This window comes from Pituophis catenifer, unplaced genomic scaffold, assembly GCF_029215685.1.
Source record: "Pituophis catenifer annectens isolate HBS135680 unplaced genomic scaffold, rPitCat1.0.hap2 SCAF_2, whole genome shotgun sequence".
Taxonomy (NCBI): domain Eukaryota; kingdom Metazoa; phylum Chordata; class Lepidosauria; order Squamata; family Colubridae; genus Pituophis; species Pituophis catenifer.
Window position 1 is genome coordinate 32,296,622 of NW_027256882.1, and position 24,400 is coordinate 32,321,021.

The window sequence follows — 24,400 nt, forward strand, 5'->3', positions numbered from 1 at the left end:
GAACTTGATATGCAAATGCTGTTGCAATATTATAGAGAAAGAGGTTGTGGTTTTTGAGCGTAGGATCTTCAAGTTTATGAGCAACTCCTTCTGTCATCCCCTTTGCTTGAACATGCCTCGTTATCTTTTGAAGGTTGAAGTTGTGATAGCGCTGTCGAGATGTTAAACATTTTGCTGAGTTTGGAAGACACCAATTTTATTTTTAGATTAGATTAGATTGAGTTGGAAGGGACCTTGTAGGTCATCTAGTCCAACTCCCCGCCCAAGCCGGAAACCCTACACCATTTCTGACAAATGGCAATCCAATCTCTTCTTGAAAGCTTCCAATGATGAAGCTCCCACAACTTCCGAAGGCAAACCAAGTTCCATTGGTTGATTGCTCTCACTGTCAGAAAATGTCTCATTTCCAGATTGAATCTCTCCTTGTTCAGTTTCCATCCATTATTCCTTGTCTGACCTTCAGGAGCTTTGGAAAATAGCTTGATCCCCTCCTCTCTGTGGCAGCCCCTCAAATATTGGAAGACTGCTATTATGTCTCCCCTGGTCCTTTTCTTCACTAGACTAGCCATGCCCAGTTTCTGCAACTGTTCTTCATATGTGTTAGTCTCCAGTCCCCTAATCCTGGTTGCTCTCCTCTGCACTTTGAGTCTCAACATCTTTTTTATAATGTGGTGACCGAAACTGGATGCAGTATTCTAGGTGTGTTCATTTCAGTAATTCAATTCAGGTTATAACACAATGTCCCCATGGCTCTGGACACAGAAATAACAGAGCACAAGTTTCTCCAGTGGCTGTATTACAGAGATGTTTGTACCAGGCTTATTTCTCCAGTACTACATAGATACTCAGGGCACACAGGACAGTTCTACAGTTCCCTACTGCTTTCAGATAGTAACCCTGTTATTACATACTGTGCAGGTAGTCCTCAACTTACGACCACAATTGAGCCCAAAATTTATGTTGCTAAGTGAGAAACTTGTCAAGTGAGTTCTGCACCATTTTACGACTTTTCTTGCCACATTTGTTAAGTGAATCACTGCACTTGTTAAATTAGTGACCCGGTTGTTAAATGAATCTGTTTTCTCCATTGACTTCGGTTGTCAGAAATATGCAAAAAAAAATTGACCCCAGGACACTGCAACCGTCATAAATGTGAGATGGTTGTCAAGCATCTAATGTAAATCACATGACCATGGGGATGCTGCAATGGTCATAACTGTGAAAAATGGTCATAAGTCACTTTTTACAGTGTTTACTGTTGTAACTTTGAATGGTCATATATACGGTAAACTAGATAGTCAAGCAAGCAGGAGCATCATGAGGTAAATCACAGAACAGCACACAAAGCCCACAGAAGAAAAAGGCGGGAAAACAGGGAAACTCCCCTTCCACACGCAGAGCAACCAATCACAGCGCAGATTGCCTCACGCAGGAGCCACCAATCAACCACAACTGTGTGTTCTGGCTCACTGCACAGCCCCACTCCTCCAGCTACTATATTTAAATACTCCTGTTTTTATATGTGCTCGTCTTTCATATCTTTGGTTTTTTAGTATAATTACTATTATTATTAGACTTCGATGTCTATACCTTTTAGCTGAATACACCCCACGTTCATTATGCTGGTCTTTGACTGTAATAAAGATTTTAAATCTTAAAATAATCAAATTCTATTTAATTCACGTCAGAGTGTATTTAATTCTCTCTCTTTTTAGTAATACTATTGGATAGATCTGTTGTCATATTTTATCATGCTGAGGCTCTGAAAATACTTGAAATAGCTCAAAAGCCTCTGGATATTTGAGAGGATGACTCCATGATACAAACTCTACAATATTCTGATGTCTTTGGGGAACAAAATGGGACATGAGCACAGAGGCAATGGAGGTGAAAAAGTTGGAAGACTTTGTGGCTTAATGGCTACTGCATGAATTCCTTGCAAAGAGTGTGTTTCGATTCTGTAAAGAATCCAATTTCTTTTTCTTTTGCGACGTATCTTATACAGACAACCAAAATACCAGGTGGCAAGAAAGAGAAGCAATGGGTATGAGGGTAGGGAGAGGAATAACAATTTATGCCATGCTTAAGAATTAAGTGTAGAGAAAGAAGAAGAAAAGAACAGTAATTGAATCCCATTAGACAAACATTCAATAGAGACACAATGAAACTGATACATGGGAAATAGTGGAAATCCCTACAAATAACTCTTTTACAGCAGAACAAATAGATTACTTAAACCCCATAAAACCTACAAACACTGTATATCTTCTGTCCATTCCTAATCAATCTATCTATCTATCTATCTATCTATCTATCTATCTATCTATCTATCTATCTTTCCGTCCATCCATTCATCCATCCATCTCATCTATCTACCATAAAATGAAATAAAATGCAGCAATGGGCAATCCAGAGAAGCTGGTTCCCAGGGCCAGACTTGAAACCACCACTCCATTTGGAGAAACACTCCATTTCCTCAGAAGAAAAGTTTGAAGCTCAGATTTAAGGCAAAAAAGGTCCATTTTCTGAAGAATAATGGGAACTTTACTGCAAAGATGTTGGACTAGATCTTGAAAGGTTGGAGCCACCGGAACAGATGAGTGGGTTATAAAATGTGGGGAATAAGAAGAGCCGGTTTGGTGCAGTGGTGAAAGCTACAAGTTACAGACAGGGAGGTGCTCAGTTCCAGTCCTGCCATAGGCATAAAACCAACTGGGCACACCTGGCCAGTCCCTCTCTCAGGTCTAGGAAACGGGAAATGAAGAGACCACTTGGAAACTCCTTGCCAAGGAAACTACAGAGAAATCAGTCCAGGCAATTGCCAGGTGTGAAGTCTATCTTGAAGGCACCTAAAGTAAACATTGGGTGTAAGAATTAAGAAAAGGAGATTAAAACTGCAAAGAAGTTCCAGGTCAGTGTTAGGTCAGGCGTGAAGGTAGCTTCCAGGAGCTATGGAATACTGGGATGCCAATTAAGAGGCCAAAATTATGTCCCTGAAGGAAGATAGGTGGGTAGGGGAGATTTAAATGAACCTACTTCTTGGTCCAGGATATGACCTAAGAAGTGCTTTATGCTATGAAATGCTACCTTGAGTTCCCAAAGGGAAAAAAAAATCAAGATAAATTGGGGTTGTTTCATTCAGATTCCTGCATGAAATAGAGATTAGAGCAGGGGTGAAATCCAGCAGGTTCTGACAGGTTCTGGAGAACCGGTAGCGGAAATTTTGAGCAGTTCAGAGAACCAGTAGCGGAAATTTTGAGTAGTTCGGAGAACCAGCAAATACCACCTCTGGCTGGCCCCAGAGTGGGGTGGGAATGGAGATTTTGCAATAACCTTCCCCTGGAGTGGGGTGGGAATGGGGATTTTGCAGTGGGGTGGGAATGGAGATTTTGCAGTATCCTTCTGCCACACCCACCAAGCCACGTACACCAAGCCACATCCACGGAACCGGTAGTAAAAAAATTTGGATTTCACCACTGGATTCGAGCCAAAAGCTTAACTGGCGTCTTCTGAATCTAGTTAGGCCAGCAACTCCATCGTCTTCCCCACCCCTCGCTCCCAAGAATGCTTTCCCTTGGTTTAGTTCTTGCTAAAGGAGTAGGTAGGACTGCATCGATGTTGCGCATAGTAATCAAACAAAAAACCTTGCAAACGACAGAAGCCTGTAATTCAGCTTTATGTCGCTAGATGGCGGGCGCTCTATTAAATGAGTAACACCCGGCGACTAGAAAGCATCAATACATTAGAGCGGCATCGATGGTGGCTGAGTACCCACATCCAACGGGAGGGGGAGCGACGGAGCATAAAGGGGTTGAAACAATAGAGTACTGGATTTCTAGAGAGGAGAAGGACAGAGGAATCTCCTCTTCCGGCTGACCCGTGGGAGGACTGTGGCGTGCAGGACGCCTCTCCTGCTCTTCCCAGGACTTTTAGCAGCTGGAAGGTGAGTCGAGGACAGGTCGGAGGAGAAGCCGGGTGCAAGGAGGGCTGTTTGGTTTCCTCCACGCTGCAGAAGCAGAGAAGAAACCAGGCTGAAACATGTCAGGTGCTGCTGCATGTTCCTTCCTTCCCCAAATTTTGTTCCAGTAGTGCTGGTCGTTATGAAAGTGGTGCATGCAATTTTCTGCTGGTGGTGCATGCAATTTTTAAAGCTGAGACTTTAAAAAAGTCTCCTTCAGTTTAAGAATGTGTTCTTTTCTTGGAAAGTGAGGAGTTTCATGCACAAAAGTGGGGATTATATCTTGCAGATGCTTTGGGTACCATGCATCAATTGAAGCCATTCATCTGTTGAAGCTGTCCCATCCTCTAAAATTAGACCCAAACGTTTAAGTGTACCCACCTCTTGGACATTTTTGAGACTGAAATACACATGGATTTTTAACAGACATATATTCATAGGGGTATCTCTATTTGTATCTATGTACGTATCTGTATAATCTAGCCTCGATATTTCCTGGTATATTTGAAAATAACCAATTTGTTATTGAAGAATTTTGATTTAACTGAAATCCAGAAGATAATTTAATGTTTGTGTGGAGATTTGAACTTGGATCTTGCTAATCTTTTACGGTGTATGTCAAATGAATCACAATTAAGGTTAGAAGTTAATTTAGCATTTTGGCATATATATATTTTCCATTATAATGCATGTTTTTACTTTCTTGTTGTTTTCACATCTCCTGCAGCCATTTTATAAATCTTATATGTCAATCTAACCTTTTAAACTAACCTTTTATGTTAATCTTGTAGACTGAAAAGATGCTAGGAAGAGAATTCCGGACAAGTGAGAATCCCAAGCAGCATTAAAAGGAAACCAAATCCAGCCAGCAATGAAAGTGTTTTTCGTCGCCTCCAGAAAACTACAAAAGACTTCTACTTTTCCAAGCAGGTGACGGACAAAAGAGATGAAGAGAGTTTTGAGTTGGAAAAAAATGAATATGTAGAACTCAAGGAAACACTCCAAAAAAAGGTCAAGGGGGATTATTTTCAAATTCAGAAAAAGGAGAAGTAATCTGGAAATCAGTGCAGGAGGAAGTGGTCATTTGATAGTCACATGGGATAGGCATTCAAGCTTCACCCTGTGAAGCAAGTAAGAATAGCTTGAATGAAAGCACTATCTAAGAAGGGATCCAAAATATTTTTGATCTTGAGAATCCAAAAATATCCTTGGTGGAAAAATCCCACAATATGCATATTGTAGATAAAACACAGATTGCAGAGCACAGCCGATAATGCATGAGAGGACACACATTGAAGCAAAGCCCACCCACTGCCCTCAATGTGGCAAATAGCTTTAGGAAATGTGATACACAAGAGGATTCACATGGGGGAGAAACCATATGGGTGTCTAGATTGTGGGAAAACTTTCAGTCGGAATTCTCATCTGGTGATACACCAGAGGACTCACACAGGGGAGAAACCTTATAAGTGTCCAGATTGTGGAAAAGGTTTTAGTCGGAATACCAACCTAACGATACACCAGAGGACTCACACAGGAGAGAAACCATACAAGTGTCCAGATTGTGGTAAATGTTTCAGTCAGAATTCCAATCTGGTGATACACCAGAGGATGCACACAGGACAGAAACCGTATGAGTGTCCGGATTGTGGGAAAAGTTTCAGTCAGAATTCTGACCTGGTAATACATCAGAGAACACACACGGGAGAAAGACCATATGAATGTCCAGATTGTGGAAAAAGTTTCATTCAGAATTCCGACCTAGTGATACATAAGAGGACTCACACAGGGGAGAAACCGTATGAGTGTCCTGATTGTGGGAAAGGTTTCAGTCGGAATTATGCGCTGGTATTACACCAGAGGACTCATACTGGGGAGAAACCATATGAGTGTCCAGGTTGTGGGAAATGTTTCAGTCGGAATTCTGACCTCGTGACACACCAAAGGACTCATACTGGGGAGAAACCTTATGATTGTCTGGATTGTGGGAAAAGTTTCAGTCGGAATTCCCACCTTGTGCTACACCAGAGGAGTCACACAGGAGAGAAACCATATGAGTGTTCTGATTGTGGAAAAAGTTTCAGTCGGAATTCTGGGCTAGTGATACACCAGAGAACTCATACTGGGGAGAAACCTTATGAGTGTCCAGATTGTGGAAAAAATTTCAATCGTAGTTCCCACCTGGTGATCCACCAGAGGACTCACACAGGAGAAAAACCGTTCGAGTGTCCCGAATGTGGGAAAACTTTCAGTCGAAATTGTGAGTTGGTGATACATCAGAGGACTCACACAGGGGAGAAACCGTATGCGTGTCCTGATTGTGGGAAATGTTTCAGTCAGAATTCCCACCTGGTAGTACACCATAGGACTCACACAGGAGAAAAACCATATGAGTGCCCAGAATGTGGGAAAGGTTTCAGTACTAGATCTAAACTTATAAATCATTTAGGTTTACATACAGGGGAGAAACCTTTCAGATGCCCAGAGTGTGGACGGTGTTTCACACATTATTCCTCCCTTAAGGCACACAAGAAAATCCACATGAGGCAGACAGTGCTGAGTGTAGAAAAGCCCTGATTTTCATTTCTGGTTTCCCATTGGTAATGCAAATTAACAATTTAATTTTTATTCTCTTTAGTGAATCATGTCTCAGTATTGGACATAAGGGAGGAGAGAAAAATGAGCAGCAGTGGCACAGTGGTTAGAGTGCAGTACTGCAGGCTACTTCGGCTGACTGCCGGCTGACTGCAATTTGGCAGTTTGAATCTCACCAGGCTCAAGGTTGACTCAGCCTTCCATCCTTCCAAGCTCGGTAAAATGAGAACCCAGATTTTTGGGGCCAAGAGGCTGACTCTGTAAAACCGCTTAGAGAAGGCTGTAAAGCACTATATAAGACTAAGCGCTATTGCTATTTAAACTTCTGTTTTTAGATATACTTCCTTTTTTATATCTTTTAGCTGTTTATAATAATCATTATTCTTATTCCTCAATTGTTTTCTTCTTTAAAAAACGAAATGTATCCCATGAACTTTGTGCTGGTCTTTCACCATAATAAAGATTTGATAATGTTATATATATATATATATATATATATATAACAGTTCTTTTCCTAGTAGTTCATATTTCATATGATACCTTTGCAGAACAACATCCAACAACCAGGAACAGGCCAGGTGTGCAGAGGAACCAAGAGGTTAGTTCGTCCTGAGCCTCAAGCTCTAGGTGGCTTCAAATTTAAACATGTGGAGTTTTAAAACTTTAATCAAATTATATTTAATTCTCCTTTTCTTTCTCTTTTCCTGGTGCCACTTTTTGGTTGCACCCATTATGAAATCACATATTATTCTTAGGAGCTGAAAATGCTTGAAATAGTTCAACAGCTTCTGGATTTTTGAAAAGATCCATTTCATTAATTAGACTCTTAATGGCTACGGTATTCTGCTGTCTTTGGGGAATAAAATAGGATGTTGGTGCAGAAGGAATAGAAGAAGTTGGAAGTGTTCGTGACTGGCTGACTACTGCCAAGAATTCATTGCACAAAGAGTGTTTATTGTGATTATTGTGAAGGCTTACAGATGTAACCTTCCGTGAAGATTTTTGTTTGTTTGTTTCTGTAGATGGTTCATACATAACAACCAAAATGCCAGAAGACAAGGAAGAAGGGCAACTGGTATGAATAGACCAATAAGAAGCCCAAAGCCATTGGCTAAAATGGACGGCCATAGAAACCAAATAAGTAAATAAAAGAACAATAATTTATGTTTAAGAATTAACTGCAGAGCGCAAAAAGGAATAGAGATTGAATTCCCTTCTGCAAAGATTCAGAGTAAGACACATTGAACCTGACATGAAGGGAATAATGGCAAACACAGCAAGTAGCCCCTATACCAGTGATGGCTAACCTTTTACGTCACCGCGTGCCGGCCTGCGTCCGGAAATGGTACACGAAACCATCCGCCTGGATGGCACGGGAGTGCCGATACCCAGAAGAGCGGCAGTCCATCTCGAGGCTGCGCATTCCTCATGGGATGGTTCTACATACCGCTTCCGGCACGTGTTCGCCAACACGGCAATACAATAAAAAAAGTAGATTAATTAGACCCCACAAAACCTACTAACCATATATAACAATAAAATCAAACAAATTAAGCAAGGCATTTTGGGGGAATAAAAGCAGTCCTGAAGACTCTTTGAATCATCGTTGGATCTCAACTTGGTGTCTTCTGTGCCACTGGCCAGTGCCTGTCAGCCTTCTTGAAAAGGAGGTGGTTAAGTGTGTGTGTGAGAAAGAGAGAGAGAGAGAGAGGAGAGAGGGGGGAAATAGAGAAAGGGAGAGAAGAGCAAAACCACTGTGTTACTAATAACATTTTGCTGTTCCTTTAAATCCACTGGGTTTCCATCTCTTCTAAAGAACTGGTTGTGTCTCGTTTGATTGAGAATGATTTGAGAGAGTGGACTGTTGATCAGGGCTGTGAGTATGTGAATGAGTTAACTATAAGCCAAGAACCTGGGAGCACATGTAACTTTTTATAGTGGGATACATGGATGTGACCCTTTCAATTTATTATTTGAGTGATTAGGTAGGCCCTTGTGGAAACCTGGAAACGTCTGGCCAAATGGTGCTTTGTCATTGCCTCCTTCCGAGCAACAGCTTCACCGGAGATTCCTGAGGAGAACGAGGAAATGGATTTGGTACATTGTGAAATGGTGGAAAAGGTGGAAAAGTCTCCACTAAGCAAGTTGAAATTGCTTAGTGGAGACTTGTAGGAGCAGATGAAGTCAACGTATTCAGGGAGGGATGTTAAGATAGAGTTTGGGAAGCTTCATTAAGAGGAGGAAAGAAACTGAAAGATGCACCTGGAATATTGACAATAGTATTTGGAATTGGGAAGAACAGAAATACAGGTAGTCCTCAACTTACAACAGTTCATTTAGTGACCATTCAAAGTTACATTCAAAGGAGTGTGAAGTAAAACATTTTATGAAAGTACCTTAACAAAATGTATGAATATTAGAATTATATAATTTGGATAATTGTTGATAAGTGGTGTAAGAGATAAAAAATATTTTTGAATATACCCTAGGAATGTAGCAATGTAATGAATATAAGAAATGAAGGACTGGAGACAATATTATATACATTAAAAATGTGATTACTAACAAAGTTAGAGAAAGTATGATTGATATATTGGAATATTGAATATTGAATAATGGAAAAGGAAATATCACATCTTTGATTATTAGAATGATAGGGGAAGGGGGGAAAAAAGAGGACTAAAATGAAAGTAGAAATATGAGGGGAAAATAGTAAAAAACAGATATTAAGATGATACGAAGTATGATAGAATTATGAGAAGGTTTAGAGTTGAAAGATGACAGTAGAAACTATATGTTAGTAAATTCAAAAATGAAAATGGATTGCAATTATTAAGAATAATATTGTTATGATTATTTATGTTGGAATGTATGAAACTGGATAATCAAACTATTCATGAAATGAGATGTATAAAAATAAAAAATAATAATAAAAAATTATTCAAAGTTACAACCACATTGAAAAAAGTGACACGACCGCTTTTCACACTTACAGCATTTCCATCATCCCCATGATCAGGTCATCAAAATTCAGATGCTTGGCAACGGATTCATATTTATGGCAGTTAGAGTATCCCGGGGTCATGTGATCATCTTTTGTGACTTTCTGACAAGCAAAGTCAGTGGGGAATCCGGATTCATTTTACAACCGTGTTACTAACTTAACAACTGTGCTGATTCACTTAACAAACGCAGCAAGAAAGGTCATAAAATGGGGCAGTGGTGGAATTCAAACTTTTTTTTACTACCGTTCTGTGGCTTGGTGGGTGTGGTGTGGCTTGGTGGGTGTGGCTTGGTGGGTGTGGGAGGGGAAGGATACTGCAAAATACGATCTGGAACGAGCTCCCCCCAGAGATACGGAGGATCCCGGATCTGCGCACCTTCCGTCGTGCATTTAAGACTTTCCTATTCCATCAAGCTGGCCTGGCCTAAATCTTCTCCCCTTTTTAAATGTAAATTTTTAAATGTAAATTTTAATTTGTTTTAAATTATGGGGTATTTTAAATTCAGCCAAATTATTTAATTCGTTTTTAATTCATTTTAATTTTTTTGTATTTATGTGTTTTATCTCGTGGCTGTTGACCGCCCTGAGTCCTTCGGGAGAAGGGCGGTATAAAAATTTAATAAAATAAATAAATAAATAAATAAAATCCCCATTCCCACCCCACTCCTGGGGGAAGGATATTGCAAAATCTCCATTCCCACCTCACTCTGGGGCCAGCCAGAGGTGGGATTTGCCGGTTCTCCGAACTACTCAAAATTTCTGCTACCAGAACCTGTCAGAACCTGCTGGATTTCACCCCTGAAATGGGGCAAAATTCACTTAATGAATGTCTCACTTAGCAACATGAATTTTGAGCTCAAGTATGATCATAAGTCAAGGATTACCTATAGTTAGGTTGAAATAGATCAGCATTTGCATTTGAACTCAGCTTCCCTTACAATTTGTGTGACCAAGAGATTTGGCCGGTCATTTTATACAATTAAAACAAACTGACATAAGAAAGAATGTGGGAATGCCAAAATGGCCACAGCCACACTGTGGTTAAAACCCCTCCCCATTTATATGCACCACAGTACATAAAAACAGTGACATCTGGATCGCACAGGTGTGGCTGCTCTCTTGATTGGTTTTTTTTTTAACCCCTTCCCTGCAAACAGCGATGGAAAGCAACCTGCTTCCCATATTGCAAGCCTTCTCTTCACAGACCCTGAAGAAGCTATGAGCACTCAGCCAAATCCTTCCATTTTTAATTAAAATAAATTCTAAAGAAAATGTCAGGAGAGGTAAGAAATTTGATGGGGGAGGCCTTGGCAGCTGCATCAGCAACCCTGTGCATAATTTTTTTTTTTTTAAATGACATTTTGTTAGGTTTTAAAAAGTTTTAATGCTGGAAGCCACTCAGAATGTTTGCTATGAGATGGGTGGTAAATGTATATATATTTTTAAAATAGGATTGGTAAATGTTATCGTGGTGAGCTAAATTTAGAGGCTGGAATCGCTTACCCTGGTTTATTTACATCTTTCACAGGATGTAAAGGGGAAGGGGTGCCGAGGAATCCAAACAAATGGGCATATTAATTAGAAAGCCTGTTCCTAAATGGAGCAAACTGATAAGTGAAATGGACTAGAATCATCTTTTTCTCGGGATAATTTAGATGTAAAAGAATTGCCTAGCTGGTCTTTAAACTGGAAGAATTTCTCAAGTTCAGACAGGCATTTGATACCCTTTTCAGTAACTGTATCCTCATGCTTTTGAGGGGGGGAAAAAAACCTTTTAATATTATTCTTTAAGGGATTTCAGATTTTATTCCTCCATGTCTTAATTTCTATGGATTGAATGATCACTTGTTCAGTAACCAAAGTTATAACGGCTCCAAATCATGAGAGGGATTTACGACGGCTCCTCGTAATTGTGGCCATCGTAATTTCCCCATGGTAACGTGATCACGATTCAGGCGTTTGGCAACCAGTACACAATTACTGGGTCCCACACAATGGTGAAATCCACATTTTTTTACTACAGGTTCTGTGGGCGTGGCTTGGTGGGCGTGGCAGGGGAAGGATACAGCAAAATCTCCATTTCCACCCAACTCCAGGGGAAGGATATTGCAGCAACAAAGGTCATAAAATGGGGCAGTGGTGGAATTCAAATTTTTTGACTACCGTTCTGTGGGTTTGTGGGCATGGTGTGGCTTGATAGATGTGGCTTGGTGGGCATGGCAGGGAAAGGATACTGCAAAAGCCCCATTCCCTCCCCACTCTTGGGGGAAGGATATTGCAAAATCTCCATTCCCACCCCATTCTGGGGCCAGCCAGAGGTGGTATTTGCCGGTTCTCCGAACTACTCAAAATTTCTGCTACCGGTTCTCCGAACTACTCAAAATTTCCGCTACCGGTTCTCCAGAACCTGTCGGGACCTGCTGGATTTCACCCCTGGTCCCACAGTCACATAAACACCATTTGTAACTTTCACTGCTGGTTTGCAAAAAGCAAAGTCAATGGGGAAGCCAGCAGGAAGTAACAAGGGAGATCATGTGACACCCCCCCCCCCCGATGCTGCATCGCACAGGGTTTGCCTAACAACAGCAACTGAGACAGCAGCAGCTGCTATTGTAAGTTGGCTCAGTCTTGTAACGTTGTGTTTTATGACCGTGTCGTTTAGTGACAGACTTGCCAGTCCCAATTACCATTATTAGGTGAGGGCTACATGTGTTTGTTTTATTCCCATAAGAAGCAGTGGGTTACATACAGGTAGTCAGTAACAGTAACAGAGTTGGAAGGGACTTTGGAGGTCATCTAGTCCAACTCCCTGCTCACGCAGGAGACCTGTATTAGGGATTCGAACTGCCAAACTGCCAACCTTTCTGATCGACCAGTTCAGTGTCTTAGCCACTGAGCCACCTGCTCAAGGAACAGTCTTTGACTTACGAACACAATTCAGCCTCAAATTTCTGTTACTAAGCAAGACAGTTGTTAAATGAACTTTGCCCCACCTTATGACTTTTCTTGCCACAGTTGTTAAGTCAAATTGTTAAGTTAGTAACACAGTTGTTAAGTGAATCTATCTTCCCTACTGACTTTGCTTGTCAGAAGGTCATAAATACATAAGAGCCGTGGTGGCGCAGTGGTTAGAATGCAGTACTGCAGGCTACTTCTGCTCACTCCCGGCTGCCTGCAATTTGGCAGTTTGAATCTCACCACGGCTCAAGGTTGGCTCAGCTTTCCATCTTTCTGAGATTGGTAAAATGAGGACCCAGATAGTTGGGGGCAATAGGCTGACTCTGTAAACTGCTTAGAGAGGGCTGTAAAGTATTGTGAAGCGGTAGATAAGTCTAAATGCTATTGCTATTGCTACATGCCAATTGCCAAAGGTCCGATTTTTGATCACGTGTCCATGAAGGACGCTGGTGGAAAGTGTGAAAAATGGTCATAAGTCACTTTTTTTCCATTGCTGTTGAAACTCCGAACGGTCACTAAATGAATGGTTGTCAGTCAAGGACTACCTGTAGTGGAAAATTTTAAAAGGTCAAAAATCGGAATGATAAAACATAAGATGCAATTTGCTTCCTTATTCAGGTGAGCTTTGAGGAGGTAGCTGTCCATTTCACAAAAACAGAATGGACTCTGTTAGGCCCGAAAGAAAGAGAGCTGTACAGGGACGTCATGTTGAAGACCTACGAGAATATGGCGTTCGTGGGTAAGTACCACTTTCTCTGTTTCTCCCTCAAGTGCTAGAAAGGGCTTGACCACTGAGATTAACCCAAGGAGATTCTGGATTGGTAAAAGGAAATATTGCTTAAAGTGATACAGGATATATCAGGGGGGAGTTTCAAAACCAGTCGCTACCGGTTCGGTCATGGGCGCTTGCACGCTTGTCCGACATTTCTGCACATGTGCAGAAGCGTCTGGGCGGGTGGGCGGAGCTTCCTGCTGCCGCCGCTACCTGTTTACTCAATCCGGGGCGAACTGGTAGCAACCCACCACTAGCAGGGGTGAAATCTAAAAATTTTCGCTACCGGTTCTGTGGGCGTGGCTTAATTAGTGGGCGTGGCTTGGTGGTAAGGTGACTGGGTGGGCATGGCTTGTTGGTCAGGTGGGAGTGGCCAGGTCGATGTCACTTCTTTGCCCTTTTTTAACCTACAAAACACAACACAACGCAACTGAGCCTTGATAGTACAGTGGTCTACACACCCTGTTATTAACACAGCTGCCTGCAATTTACTGCTGGTTCGAATCTCTCCAAGGCTCAAGGTTGACTCAGCCTTCCATCCTTTCTAAGGTAGGTGAAATGAGGACCCAGTTTGTGGGGGCAATAAGCTGACTTTGTATAAATATACAAAAGTATGAAGGCTATTGCTTAACGCATTGTAAGCCGCCCTGAGTCTCCGGAGAAGGGCGGCATATAAATCAAATTAAAAAAAAAAAAAAACTGGCTCATCCACAATGTAAAAGCAGCTGTGCTAGACCCAAAATGGCTCCTGGAACAAGCAGGAACCTCTCACAGCCACAAAAAGTCCCAAAAATAACTTTCACACTTTACACACACACAACACAACACAACACAACACAACACAACACAACACAACACAACAGGCTCACACAATGTAAAAGCAGCTGTGCTAGACCCAAAATGGTCCCTGCAACAAGCAGGAACCTCTCACAGCCACAAAAAGTCCCAAAAATAACTTTCACACTTTACACACACACAACACAACACAACACAACACAACACAACACAACACAACACAACACAACACAACACAACACAACACAACACAACACAACACAACACAACACAACTGGCTCACACAATGTAAAAGCAGCTGTGCTAGACCCAAAATGGTCCCTGCAACAAGCAGGAACCTCACACAGCCACAAAAAGCCCAAAAAACCAACGTTCACACTTTACACACACACAACACACAACACAACACAACTGGCTCATCCACAATGTAAAAGCAGTTGTGCTAGACTCAAAATGCCCCCTGCAACAAGCAGGAACTTCACACAGTCACAAAAAGTTCAAAAAACCAACTTTCACACTTTACACATACAACACAACACAACTGGCTCACACAATGTAAAAGCAGCTGTGCTAGACTCAAAATGCCCCCTGCAACAAGCAGGAACTTCACACAGCCACAAAAAGTTCAAAAAACCAACTTTCACACTTTACACACACAAAATTCCACATACAGCTTTGTGAGATTTTGTGTGTTTGTGTAGTTAGAATGAAACTCTACAGAAACACACAAAATCTCAGAAACCTGCACAAATATTATTTTATTTTATTTTATTTTATTTTTATATAAAAGCAGCTAAATTTAAAACTTCCTAAACTTTAAATGGCTAGGTCTAAAAAAAGAACAACTAAAAAAAACCCCAATTAACCATTTTTTTTTAAGCTCCCAAAAGGGAAAAAAACTTACTGGGACAAGGCAAGCAGGCAGGCAGGCAGGCAGATAGAGCTGCTCACCGATGAGCTTGATTGCAGGCAGGGAGATTCAGTAGCTTGCTGATGCAATGGATTGCAGGGATTACAGCAAGTGAAGCAAAGCAGGCGTTGCGACCAGCAGCTAAGGTAAGCAAGCTGGAGGCTGGGGTGGGAAGGGATTTTTGCTACCGGTTCTCCGAACTGCCCGCTGCTATCACTACCTACTCGCTCGAGCCGGTCCAAACCGGGAGCATTTCACCCCTGACCACTAGTATATACAATACTTCCATCAAATGTGTTGATGGTGGCCAATTGATATTATTTCCTAATGGTGAGAACAATCAGTGGAACGGCTTGCCTTCAGAAGTTGTGGGTGCTCCAACAATGGAGGTTTTTAAGAAGAGATTGGATAGCCATTTTGTCACGAGTGTTTCCAGGATTGCTGTGGCTATCTGCCTACTCACAAACAGTATGGTTTTAATCAAGCCATCTGCTGTTGGCAATTACCTGCAAGCCTTCCCCGCCCTAGTTAATTGCAGGTTGACTCCCTATATAAGCAAGGACCTTTTGCTTGCTACTTGGGCCTAGTCTAATCTAGGCCTAAATGCACAGCTCCTGCAGGAAGCTTGGTGCAACGCCGCAGATGGGAGAAGAATGCAGATAAGGACTCCAGACGTTACAGAGAGACTCCCACGGATGCTTGCCTTTTGCTGTTTTATAGCACGCAAGCTATCATCGGGATTGTTGTTGCTGGATCTTCTTCCTCCCACAAGCTTCAAGCAATGTTTGCTGTTTGAACTGTTTTTACTTCAGGTGACTTTCAGCTGTGAAGCTCGTGCTGCTCCCACCATGATGGCCTTGATGATGTATCGACGCCGAAGCTGCTTACCTTCATGCTAGCTTTATTCTTTTGTGAACTGTTTCGGTATTGTGGAGAGGGATCTAGGGAGATAGCCTTGTTTCACATACCCAGATAAGACTTTGTTTTTAATGTGTTTTCTTAAAGACATAGTGCTTTTTAAATGTTTTAAAGTAAATTATATTTTTACACAAGACACCTCTGTCAGAATCATTTCAGTCTCAGTGTGTTTACTCATGAGCTGGTTCACGGTCCGGGGTACCCCTCAACCCCATTTCGTCACACATTTGTATCGAATGGTATAGGGTCTCCTATGTCAGGATTTCAAGTAAGAAACCTATTGCAAGCAAAACTCCAAGGCAGGTACATTCCTCAAAGAATAGCTTTATTGGATATATCATATTAGCACAGATCTGGTGAAAACCGACTCTGAAGGTTCCCGTGGTTTTCACCTAACGAAAAGTAAACGTTTGTCACTTTCTCAAAACAATGTCACATGGTCCAATCACGGCGCTGTCTGGTGGTTGCCTGGTGACATCACTCCGCCTTCCTCTGCCCAGGTGTGAGAATGTCCTTGGTTCCCAAGAGAAAGTATTTTGTTTTTGCTACAAAATCCCAGCTATCTAAAATCCCCCCTCCCTATCTCAGCTCCAGTGTGGCAACACTTAAGCGTCCAAGATGCCCTCCGTCAGGTCAGCTTCAGGGTTGACATCAGGGGTGAAATCCAGCAGGTTTTCGAGAACTGGTAGCAGAAATTTGAGCAGTTCGGAGAACCAGTAGCAGAAATTTTGAGTAGTTTGGAGAACTGGCAAATACCACCTCTGGCTGGCCCCAGAATGGGGTGGGAATGGAGATTTTGCAATATCCTTCCCCCAGGAGTGGGGAGGGAATGGGGATTTGGCAATATTCTTCCCCTGGAGTGAGGTGGGAATGGAGATTTTGCGGTATTCTTCCCCTGCCACACCCACCAAGCCACGCCCACCAAGCCAAACCATGCCCACAAAGCCATGCCCACAGAACCGGTAGTAAAACAAATTGGATTTCACCACTGGTTCCGCAGCATCCCATCCTGGACTCAACCCATTGTAGGTTGAGAAGAGAGACCTTGGGGTCTTTTTCCTAGTCAGGAAATTAGAGTTCTGATTGGCTGAGTCCAGCTTCCCAGGACTTGGGATCTGTGCTTTGCAGCTGGGATGGGACCAGTGGTGGGATTCAAATTTTTTGACTACCGGTTCTGTGGGCGTGGCTTGGTGGGCATGGCATGGCATGGCATGGCTTGGTGGGCATGGCAGGGGAAGGATACTGTAAAATCTCCCTTCTCACCCCACTCCAGGGGAAGGATACTGCAAAATCCCTATTTCCTCCCGATCAGTTGGGGCTCGGGAGGCAGAGAATAGATGGGTATAGGGCCAGTCAGAGGTGGTATTTACCGGTTCTCCGAACTACTCAAAATTTCCACTACTGGTTCTCCAGAACTGGTCAGAACCTGCTGAATACCACCTCTGGATGGGACCTCCCCTTACCCCCTGAGCCCACCCACAAGAAAAGATTTGTTTTTCAGAGTTGCATTAATATTACAGATAGTCCTTCTCTGCACTCTTTCTAGAGTCTTAACATCTTTTTTATATCGTGCCGACCAAAACTGGAGGCAGTATTCCCAGTCTGGTCTTAGCAAGGCATTACAGGCAGTCCTCGACTTACAACAGTTCATTTAGTGACTGTTCAAAGTTACAACAGCACTGAAAAGAGTTGACCTATGACCATTTTCCTGGAGGAAACATCTTATCTAGATCCGTTCCAGTCGGGTTTCAGGCCCGGGCACAGCATGGAAACAGCATTGGTCGCGTTGGTAGATGATCTCTGGAGGGCTCGGGACAGGGGTTGCTCCTCTGTTCTGGCCCTGTTAGACTTCTCAGCGGCTTTTGATACCATCGATCATGGTATCATGCTGCATCGGTTGGAAGAGTTGGGGATGGGGGGCACCGTGTTACGGTGGTTCTCCTCCTTTCTCTCAGACGGGTCGCAGTTTGTGTTGGCAGGGGGACAGAGGTCGACCTCGAGGCCTCTTATATGTGGAGTGCCTCAGGGGTCGGTCCTCTCGCCCCTTCTATTCAACATTTATGTGAAGCCACTGGGCGAGATCATCCGTGGCTTTGGGGTGAAGTACCATCAGTACGCTGATGACACCCAGCTGTACATCTCCACCCCAGGCCACCCCAATGATGCCCTTGAAGTGATGTCCCGGTGCCTGGAGGCTGTGCGGATCTGGATGGGGAGACACAGTCTCAAGCTCAACCCTTCCAAGACTGAGTGGCTGTGGTTCCCGGCATCCCGATATAGTCAGTTGACTCCATCACTGACTATTGGGGGCGAGTCTTTGGGCCCCTCGGAGAGGGCTTGCAATCTGGGAGTCCTCCTGGATATGCAGCTGTCCTTGGAGGAACATCTGACGGTTGTTGCCAGGGGGACTTTTGGTCAGGTTTGCCTGATCCGCCAGTTGCGGCCCTTTCTTGATCGGGATTCCCTGTGCACAATCACTCATGCCCTTGTCACCTCTCGCCTGGACTACTACAACACTCTCTACATGGGCCTCCCCTTGAAGAGCACCCGGAGGCTCCAACTGGTCCAGAATGCGGCCGCACGGGTAGTCACGGGAGCCGCATGGCACTCCCATACAACACCTCTCCTGCGTGAGCTGCATTGGCTCCCAGTGGTCTTCCGGGTGCGCTTCAAGGTGTTGGTTATCACCTTTAAAGTGCTCCATGGCATAGGACCTAGTTATCTTCGAGACCTCCTGTTACTACCGACGGCCTCCCATTGACCTGTGCGCTCCCACAGAGAGGGCCTCCTCGGGGTGCCATCAGCCAAACAATGTAGGCTGGTGACCCCCAGGGGGAGGGTCTTCTCTGTGGGGGCACCTACCCTCTGGAATCAGCTGCCCCCAGAGGTAAGGAGAATCCAAAACCTCGGTGCCTTCCGCCGTGCCCTTAAAACTTTCTTTTTCCAGCAAGCCGGGCTGGCCTAACACTTTTTAAAATGTTTTTAATTGTTTGTTATTGTTTTTAATCATGGGGCCAAATTTATATATATCTTTTTAATTGTATTTTAATGTTTGTAGTTTATGCTTTTACTTGGCTGTTCACTGCCCTGAGTCCTCAGGGAGAAGGGCGGTATACAAATTTATAAATAAATAAATAAATAAATAAATAAATAAATAAATAAATAAATAAATAAATAAATAAATAAATAAATAATAAATTTTTCACATGTATGACCATTGCAGCATCCAAATTATTATTTGATTTACATTCAGATGCTTGACAACTGACTCACATTTATGACGGTTGCAGTGTCCTGGAGTCATTGTGATCCCCTTTGTTGACCTTCTGATAAAGCAAAATCAACGGGGAAACCAGATTCACTTAACAACCATGTGACTAATGTAAGAACTGTAGCGAGTCACTTAACAAATGTGGCGAGAAAAGTTGTAAAATTGGGGCAAAGCTCACTTAACAGATTTCTCACTTAGCAACATAAATTTTGGGCTCAATTGTGGTCGTAAGTTGAACACTACTTGTACCATGTTTTTCTTGTGAAGAAAACAGGAGGAGAAGCATGTTTCTTCTCATCCTCTTTCCTTCCTTCTTCTGAACTTCCCTCCTTCTTCACACAGGAATTTCTTCTTCAAAGCCAGATCTAATCTCCTGTTTACAGCAAGGGAAAATCCTATTGGAATCCGATCAACAAAGAGAGTTCCCTTTTCCATCCTGCACAGGTGAGACAATTTGATCCAATAGTTTTTTTTTTTTTTTTTGCACAACTGATACATTCTTTGGCTTTTAGTGAAGAGCGACAATCTGATGAACACATAAACACTTTTGCAAAGCCTCTTTGCGATAAAATTATCAAGTTATAATTTATTTTTTCATAAGAGGTGGGTTTCAGCAGGTTCTGACCAGTTCTGGAGAACCGGTAGCGGAAATTTTGATTAGTTCAGAAAACCGGTAGTAAAAATTCTGACTGGCCCCGCTCCCATCTATTCTCTGCCTCCCAAGTCCCAGCTGATCGGGAGGAAATGGGGATTTTGCAGTAACCTTCCCCTGCTACACCCACCAAGCCACATTTACCAAGCCATGCCATGCCCACCAAGCCACACCCACAGAACCGGTAGTAAAAAATCTGAAACCCACCACTGGCCTGCATGCTGCAAATCTGTATTAAATGTGACGAAATTGAGGTTATGCTGTTGTATCTCACTTCTGTTTTATTTCATTAGGACCTGAGCAAGTGAGTGAGAATGAAGAGACATCCATGCAGTCCATTCAGTTTTGGCCAGGAGACAGGAGGCAGCAAAGAAAACATAGGAGGATGCAAAAGGAAGAAAAGTCAATTCCGAGCAAGAAAAGTCAAATCCAAGGGATTAAGAGTCTGAAGGACTCTTCTGCTTCCAACGTGTCTAACAAGAGATCCGACAAATGTTCAATCTGTGACAAAACCTTCTCCACTAATGCTTATCTTCCCATTCATATGCGCTGCCATACAGGAGAGAGGCCTTACAGATGCTCAGAGTGCGGGAAGAGTTTTGCTTGCTCTTCAAATCTATTTTCTCATAGGAAAAGCCACACTCAAGAGAAACCCTATTCATGCTCAGAGTGTGGGAAATGTTTTATACGGAACTCAAACCTTGAAACGCACCAACGCACCCACACCGGGGAGAAACCCTATGCATGTACTTATTGTGGGAAGAAGTTCAAGACCAGAAGACAAGTGAACAGACATGAAAGAATCCACCGAGACGAGAGACCCTTCACTTGCTCAGAATGTGGAAGCAGTTTTCGTACTGAAGGAAATCATCAGAGACACAAGAAAACTCACGGGGGAGAGAAATTACATCGATGTTCAGATTGTGGAAAAAATTTCCGCAGTGATTCATATCTGAAGCTGCACCAAAGGATCCATACTGGCGAGAGACCTTATCACTGTTCATTCTGCAGTAAAAAATTTACCTTCAGTTCAGTTCTTGCGATGCATAAGAAAATCCACACTGGAGAAAAACGTTATAAATGTCGAGAATGTGGCAAAGCTTTCAGGAGAAAATTCTCCCTTGATAAACATATGGAACGGTATAAACATTAATGCTCAGATGGTGGGGAAAATGTTTGGCCAACTTGCACACCTACAGCTGCATAAAAGCAAAACATACTGGTGAAAAACCATTTGAATGCTTGCATTGCATTGTTTAAAAAGTTTGATTGTAGATCTTCACTGATGATTCACCAGAGAATTCATACAGGAGATAGACCATATGCATGCTTTGTGTGTGGGAAAAGCTTAACAGAAAAATCCAAAGTGGAAGATCATGAGGAAATCCACACGAGAGAGAAACCGTTTTAATGTTGGGCTTGTGGGAAAGGTTTTCCCAACAGCGGTGCTCTTACATCACACAGAAAAGTCACAAGAGAGAGGAAACCATTCCCTTAAACACAAGAGGACCCACAAAGAAGGAAAAGCGTTTAAATGTGTGGACTGTGGAAAGACCTTCATTGAAAAAAACACAGCTAGCTATAAACACTGCAAAACTCGCACAAGCAAGGCTGTCTAAGAGAAATGGCAATACTATACACTACAGTAGCTTTTCCAGTTCTTCGGAAGCAAGTGAGGCTAACTAAACAAAAGGAAATTAATTGCATGTGGGGCCTGGTTGTTGCATTTATGCAGTTAATTTCACCTGGTAAACCCACTTTTATCATCTTCCTTTTCTGCCAAAGTGATGCTCAGCTGTTTCTGGAAGAGAACAAGTCTCCCCCCCTCATCCCCATACTGCTTTTCAGGAGAATGGAAATAAGCAATATATAATAAAGTTTTTTCCGTTTTAAATATGCAATAAAATAAAATTTATTTATTTATTTATTTATTTTATTTATTAAATTTTTATACCGCCCCCTCTCCCGAAGGACTCGGGGCGGTGAACAGCCAAAATTAAAAACACACAATACAAATATTAAAATACATTAAAACAAAATTAAATTATCTTAGGCTTCTCCAATTTAAAACCCCGTTACCCATAAAATTCACCAATTAAAAAATTTTTTTTAACCCAGCCCGGCTTGCTGAAATAAAAAAGTCTTCAGGGCCCGGCGGAAGGTCCGGAGATCCGGGATTAGTCGTATCCCTGGGGGCAGCTCATTCCAGAGGGCGGGTGCCCCCACAGAGAAGGCTCTTCCCCGGGGGGGTCGCCAGCCGACATTGCCTGACAGACGGCACCCTGAGGAGACCCTCTCTGTGGGAGCGTGTTGGCCGGTGGGAGGTTATCGGAGGCAGAAGGTGGTCTCGTAAATAACTGGGTCCTAAGCCATGGAGCGCTTTGAAGATGAGAACCAACACCTTGAAGCGCACTCGGAAGACCACTGGAAGCCAATGCAGCTCGCGCAGGAGAGGTGTCACGTGGGAGCGCCATGCCGCCCCCATAAGTACCCGCGCGGCCGCATTCTGCACCAGTTGGAGCCTCCGAGTGCTCCTCAAGGGGAGCCCCATGTAGAGAGCATTACAGTAGTCAAGGCGGGAAGTAACGAGGGCATGAGTTATACAGCTTTGAAGTGTGTGACTAGAAGTAATAAGCTCTTCTTCCTTTGCAGAAGAAAAGTGCTAAAACCAAGTGCTACCTTGCAAAAGATAAAAAAAAAATATTAACCACTGTACATTTCAGCCATTTAATGCTGATGTCAGGGTTCCAAGTAATAGATCCATATCAGGCCATACTCCAAGGCAAATAGCTTCCTCAAAGAACAGCTTTACACAGGTATATATAAAAGTATGAAGGCTATTGCTTAACGCATTGTAAGCCGCCCTGAGTCTCCAGAAAAGGGCGGCATATAAATCAAACCAATAAATAAATAAATAAATAAATAAATAAATAAATAAATAAATAAATAAATAAATATCATATTGGCACATATCTAGTGAAAACCGACTCTGAAAGGTCCTGCAGTTTTTCACCTAATTAAAAGTAAAAGTTTTTCTCTCAACCCCAAACTATCAGTCACATGGTCCAATCAGATGCTGTCTTTTTTTTAAATTAAAAAAAAATTAAATAAAATAATACAAGCAATACAACATAGTACATATACATCTAAATACAAAAAAGGGGAAAAATTACAAATATTACAGTGCACCCCCACCCCCGGAGACCATTTCCCCCCCCCCCCTTATATTTTTTCTCCTAAAACAACTAAAAGATATACAATATATTTTAATTGTGCCCTTATCCCCTTCAAAACAACATATATACTTGAGTAGGTTTATTCCCTTTGCCTTCCACCAACACTGATTTTATAAAATCCCCCCATATTTCATTATAATTGTTTGCTTTGACAATCCCTTTTTAAAATTTAATTTCTGTTGTTAATTTATCATTTGTTGTCATACTCCAAATTTCATTATACCACTACTTTCTTTGAATATCCCAATTTCGTCCCCATTATTTAGCCATCATTGATCTAGCTGCCATTATCAAATTTACAATCAACTCCTTTTTTGTTTCATGTATATTCCGTTTTTCCACCAGCAACAGTAATGCAATTTTATTTGTTCAACTTGTATGCCGCCTTTCTCCGAAGACTCAAGGCGGCTATTCTCGGTGACATATCTAAATTTACATTCAAAAGTGCTCTAATTTCTCTAAACACCACATCCCATATTGTTTGCAATCAGGCCCTGTCTAGTGGCTTGGTGATATTACTCCTCTTTCATCCGACTGGGTGTGAGAACGTCCTTTGTTCCCAAGATTATTTTGAGTACACAACCCCAGCTATCTCCAGTCCCCACTCCCTATCCCTCAGCTCTAGTGTGGGAGCACTGAATTTCCAATACGGCTTCGGCCTGGCCAGCTTCAGGGTTGACAGCTGAGTCTGTGGAGAGATGCTCCTTCCCACTGGATTGTCACCCTCAATCCAGCAGCATCTCTTCTATGTTTGGAAAACTCAGCTAAGAACATTTTGACAAGATCTATTAATTGTTTTATTAAAGCTAGAAAATAACAGCGAGTCTCTGGTTTCCTATAGTTAAGAATGAAAAATGCCAGAGCATGTTTAATCAAATTGTGTGGTTGTGGGGTGAAGAGACTGACACGTGTACATCTGATATTTGACAAAAGATGTTTTTTCCAATGGATGAAGGGTGCACAGAAATTTCAGCTTACCTATTGCAGCGAGAGAACATTTTGTAATTCAACTTCCTTAGCTTTTGAAAAGCGTAAAAGAGAGAGAGAGAGAGAGAGAGAGAGAGAGAGAGAGAGAGAGAGAGAGAGAGAGAGAGAGAGAGAGACCTCCAAGGTACTTTCCGACTCCATTATTCTGTTTCCCTATTGCCTGCCATTTATCTTATAGGTTGGCGGCTTTACTTCACATCCTATTGTAATCTCTATATGGCAAGGCTGTTACGTATAAGCTGGGTTAACAAAATCACAAATGAGGAGGTGATAAACCACCAGGGAAAGCCAAGGGAAATAATCAAAACCATTAAAAAGCATTTAAGTTAGAATATTTTGGACAC

At 42.4% G+C, this 24,400-nt stretch overlaps 1 protein-coding gene across 1 annotated transcript; it reads left to right on the top strand.

Moving 5' to 3' along the window:
• The first annotated feature begins 13,220 nt into the window (after positions 1–13,220).
• On the top strand, positions 13,221–20,986 carry LOC139312076 (zinc finger protein 253-like). Its single transcript, XM_070936598.1, has 3 exons — positions 13,221–13,254; positions 19,524–19,625; positions 20,127–20,986. The coding sequence occupies exons 1-3, from the start codon at positions 13,221–13,223 to the stop codon at positions 20,984–20,986; spliced, it is 996 nt and encodes a 331-aa protein (XP_070792699.1).
• The last annotated feature ends 3,414 nt before the right edge of the window (positions 20,987–24,400 follow it).